Source organism: Telopea speciosissima, unplaced genomic scaffold (assembly GCF_018873765.1).
Source record: "Telopea speciosissima isolate NSW1024214 ecotype Mountain lineage unplaced genomic scaffold, Tspe_v1 Tspe_v1.0363, whole genome shotgun sequence".
In the NCBI taxonomy this organism is placed as follows: Eukaryota; Viridiplantae; Streptophyta; class Magnoliopsida; order Proteales; family Proteaceae; genus Telopea; species Telopea speciosissima.
The window spans coordinates 33,370-37,787 of record NW_025317699.1 but is presented as its reverse complement, the minus strand read 5'-3'; the positions used below and the strand labels follow the sequence as shown (position 1 = coordinate 37,787).

Here is a 4,418-nt window from a genome sequence, read left to right as displayed (position 1 = left end):
TTTTTTAAAATAAATCATAAACGAAAAAAACAAAAATAACAAAAAAAAACAAAAAAGCTTAACTAATGTAGGAAGTATCAAAATAAAGTTTAGGAATCTGAAGGGAGAAAAAGAAGTAAAAGTATAAAAGTAGGAAGCATTAGTAAATATAAGATAATTGGAGGGGAGTAATAGTAATGAATTCACATCCTCAAATCTCCTTCGAGGATTTTCACTCTGTAGCCCGGAAGCAGCTTTCACCTTTCGAGAACTTTGGTCTCAAGTTACAGAGCGGATGAAAGCAATGGAAACTGAAGCCGCGGTCTTGGAAGACCCCTCGGTAAGTTCCTAGTCAGTACTAATTGGCTTTTAGTTACATTTCCGAATGTTTAATTTCCTCTTCAAAAGAGTCCCAATCGGGAGAACCTTAATAAGAGATTCAACTTCCCTATTGGGTTTTCTGCAAAACCCTTCATCTCTCAAATACATCTCCTCAAAAGCCTCAAGAAATCAAAATCCTTTCGTTGTCTCTTACCTCATCAGCTCATGTGGGCTCTCACCCGCAGCCGCCCTTTCTGCATCGAAGAAGGTTGGTTTTGAATCCTCTGATGGACCAGACTCGGTTCTTACCCTTTTCAGAAACCATGGATTCACCGATGCCCAAATTTCCAGTCTCATTAGAAAGTGCCCATTGTTGCTCGTGTCCAGCCCTACAAAGACGCTTCTGCCTAAACTTGAGTTCTTACATTCGTTGGGCGTTTCGAGCCCTATCATTACCAAAATCCTCTGCAAAGATTCGAAGTTCTTGTTCCGTAGCTTAGAAAACAAAATTATCCCTGCTTTTAATTTCTGGAAGAGTTTAGTTGGGACTCTGGAGAATGTTGTTATTGGTCTAAAACGTGAAGCTCGTTTCTTCAATTGTGATATACCGACTGTGGCTCGAAATATTGCAATCTTGAGAGAAAATGGAGTACCGGAGTCTATTATCGTGAGTTTACTAACTTACTATCCCTCAACGTTGACACCTAAAAATGATATGTTCAAACAGATGGTTGAGGAGATTAAGCAAATGGATTTCGACCTTTCAAAGTACACGTTTATGAGTGCTCTATCTGTGTTTACATCAATGACAAAATCGACATGGAAGCACAAATTGGAGGCCTATCGAAGGTGGGGTTTTTCCGAGGATGAGATTCTCTTGGCATTTAGGAGGTACCCTTTTTTCATGAAACTGTCTGAGAAGAATATAAAGAGCCATTTAGATTTCTTTGTTGACAAAATGGGTTGGGAACGGGAAGTTATCATCACACACCCGCAACTTGTTGGGCTTAGCTTGGAGAAGAGGATTCTTCCAAGGTGTTCAGTTTTACGAGTATTGAGATTGAAAGGTCTGGTTAAGGAAGATCTTAAAATGGGACATCTGTTGACAAAAAGTGAGAAGTATTTCTTGGAGAAGTTTGTGACCAACTATAGGAAAGAAGTTCCTCAACTCTTGGATCTATACAAAGGGAATATTAGTCTGCTAGGACTAGGATATAGAATTGAGGAAGTGTGGAAAGAACCCATTGTACAATACTCAAATTTTTGACATTCAATGAATGGATCTTAATGTTTCTTTGTGAGCTTGAAACCTCAAGGTCTGTATGGAGACTGTACACAAGCCTCAACTTTTTTTTTTTGTGGGGGGGGTGGAGTGCGTTGTTGTTGGTTGGTCTTGAAGTCCCAGGCACAAAATTATCAGTATCGGTCTCTAGGAACTTGACTGTTCAGCTCCTATGCCTTGAGTGGACTGTTTTGAGCTCAGCAGGAAGGCACCTATCTGTTGTCTAGTCATTCTGGTGCATGTGGTTACTTGATTAGGGACTAGTCCCAGATTTATAGTGTAACTTTAATTTACTGAACACTTTAGAAGGTGAATAACAAGTAAAATTTTTGTAAAATTGGATTCTTGGGGCATTAGTTTGTAAAACTGGTTTTAGGATGTCACTTTCTATGCATTTATGTGTATTGATAAGTTATCTTTCATTAAAAAGGCTGCTTAATGTCAATGATTTGATAAATTGGTTATGCTGATTTGTATAGCTGTTAAAAAAAGAGAATGAAAAAAGAATACCTCCCTTTGGTGTATTTGGTTCTAAACTTGTGGTGCTGAAGCTGTAGTGTCTTTATTACTGAAATTTGATGCTGTTTCGTTTATAAAAATGCTTGTTATTGAATTGAACTTTGAAAAGCAGTATATCCTATAATTATGAGAAGACCTACAAGGATGATTATATCCATTCAAAGCTTTTTCCTTTCAATAAATTTATAGAAATAATCTTAACATGTCTTCTATTTGAAACCATTGATTTTAGTTCCTTTTCTGAGGGAGATTTTATTATTCTGGATTTGAATGGACCAATTGCTATAGACTGGTGGAATGTCTTAAAATCACTGAGCACGGTTACCTCTATTTGGAAATACATGGACCATGTTTAGGATGGTTCTAATCAGTATCAATCAGTTGACTGCTCTACTTAGTGGTTTTCAGAGTTCTCTTCCAAACAAATGAGGAAAAGTTCCTTTCGATCGCTTGATGAGTTTCTCGTGCCACTGAAAATAACAATAAAATTACGCCTTTGTCTTTTCATGGAAATGCAGAAAAAATATTCCCTGGATAAAGGAAAAGGGAGAAGGAAACTAATTGTATGATGAATGATTGTTGTGTTAGGTGTGTATTGTATGCTTTTTTTTTTTGCGTGTGTGTGTGTTCGCGTAGAATGATGCTGTTTTTTTTTTATCCTTGTTGAGTGAATTTGTTATGTGATACAATAAATCCCATATCTCATCTCTAGAAGATGGCTAGACATTTCTATGCTGTTTTGTGTGTGTGTGTGTGGAATGATCCTTGTTGAGTGAATTTGTTATGTAACACAATAAATCCCATATCTCATCTCTAGAAGATGGCTAGACATTTGTATAAGAAATAGAATAATCCAAGATCTTGTTTTTGTAAGACCTTAAGTTATATAATTCATTTCAAAGAACCATGTTTGCTTAGTTAATATAAAATTTTCCCATTTGTACAATTTCTATTTCCATTTTGTTCTCTGTACTTAGGAGTAATAGTACTAAATCTCGCGAAATCTCGGTCAAGATTTCGAATATTTCGAAAATCTCGACTAGGGCGAAACGAAATGGTACCTCGAATAAAAAAAATACCAAATCTCGGTCGAGATTTTGATTATCTCGTGATATCTCGAGATATTGGTACATATCTCGCGAGATATCGAGATTTTCTTTTCAAAACACCTAGTACAAAAGGCAGAAACTCATTAGTCTCGATCGAAATTTCGACCGAGACTAACAAGGTTGCTCTTTTGTGGTTTGTTTCTTCTGTTTTATTCATTCTTCAAATTCTTTTTGCTGATTAGTGTACCGACCTTCGAATCTACGCCGGAACCACTTGGAGAACACAAGATTCAAACTTCTTAAGTTGTTAACTTGTTATTGACTTAATGTACTAAATATTATGACTTAAGTTATGACTTATGAGTCATTCACTTTATGTTTTCAACTTCCAAGTCAATTTACTTGTTTAAATTGCTTATTAATCATTAATTTATTATGTCCTCTAGAACTTAAAGTCTTAAACAATGTGTATGTGTAATTAACTAAGTTATACATTAGGGTTCGACCATACATTGTCAATCAATGGTCCAAAACACCACTTTGGGTGACTATTTTTACAATTTGAACATTTAAATGTGTTTATATAGCCTAAAATAGGGTTTCCATGAAGTTTAAGGCCTTAACTTGGCCTAAAACCCACCGAAATGACCTAACAAAACATACCAGAAAAATGCAAAATTTCGAACTGCCCGAAACACCGAAATGAAACGAGTTTTTGAACTATGCTTAGGACTGAAACATCAAATGCCATGTAGAAGCAGAACAAATAAAAAAAGAAAATCAGAGGGATGAGTACTAGCAATAGGGAACAGAACTCACTACAGTGAGAGTTACAATTGAAAAGAGTCAATTCCCCTTGACCTCAGTCTTGGGATTATCCTTTATTTATAATCACTTTGAAGCAGGTACACACAACAAACACATAACCATTTCCACGTGCACACACGTGCATTTCTAAGACAGTTATGCCAAGTGGCCATAACTTAACAAACACTGTTAACCACTACGTTATATCTCTAACACCCCCCTGCAAACTCAAGCTACCCGAGCGAAGATTGAGTTTGGACCGTAAATGAGCAAACTGAGCTGAGGAGAGCCCTTTTGTTAAAATATCAGCCAGCTGATCAACCGTCGACACGAAACGAACTCTTAAAGCATTCTTTGCGACCAAATCACGTACATAATGATAATCAATTTCAATGTGTTTCGTACGAGCATGGAACACTGGATTTGCCGTGAGAAAAGTAGCACTGATATTGTCACACCAT

The 4,418-nt window shown here is 36.5% G+C and overlaps 1 protein-coding gene across 1 annotated transcript; it reads left to right on the top strand.

Moving 5' to 3' along the window:
* Positions 1-364: 364 nt before the first annotated feature.
* On the top strand, positions 365-1,567 carry LOC122648018 (transcription termination factor MTERF15, mitochondrial-like). Its single transcript, XM_043841296.1, has one exon. The coding sequence runs from the start codon at positions 365-367 to the stop codon at positions 1,565-1,567; it is 1,203 nt and encodes a 400-aa protein (XP_043697231.1).
* The last annotated feature ends 2,851 nt before the right edge of the window (positions 1,568-4,418 follow it).

Excerpts from the sequence above, each read along its gene's own strand:
- LOC122648018 (XM_043841296.1), top strand. The coding sequence starts at position 365 with ATGTTTAATTTCCTCTTCAAAAGAGTCCCAATCGGGAGAACCTTAATA.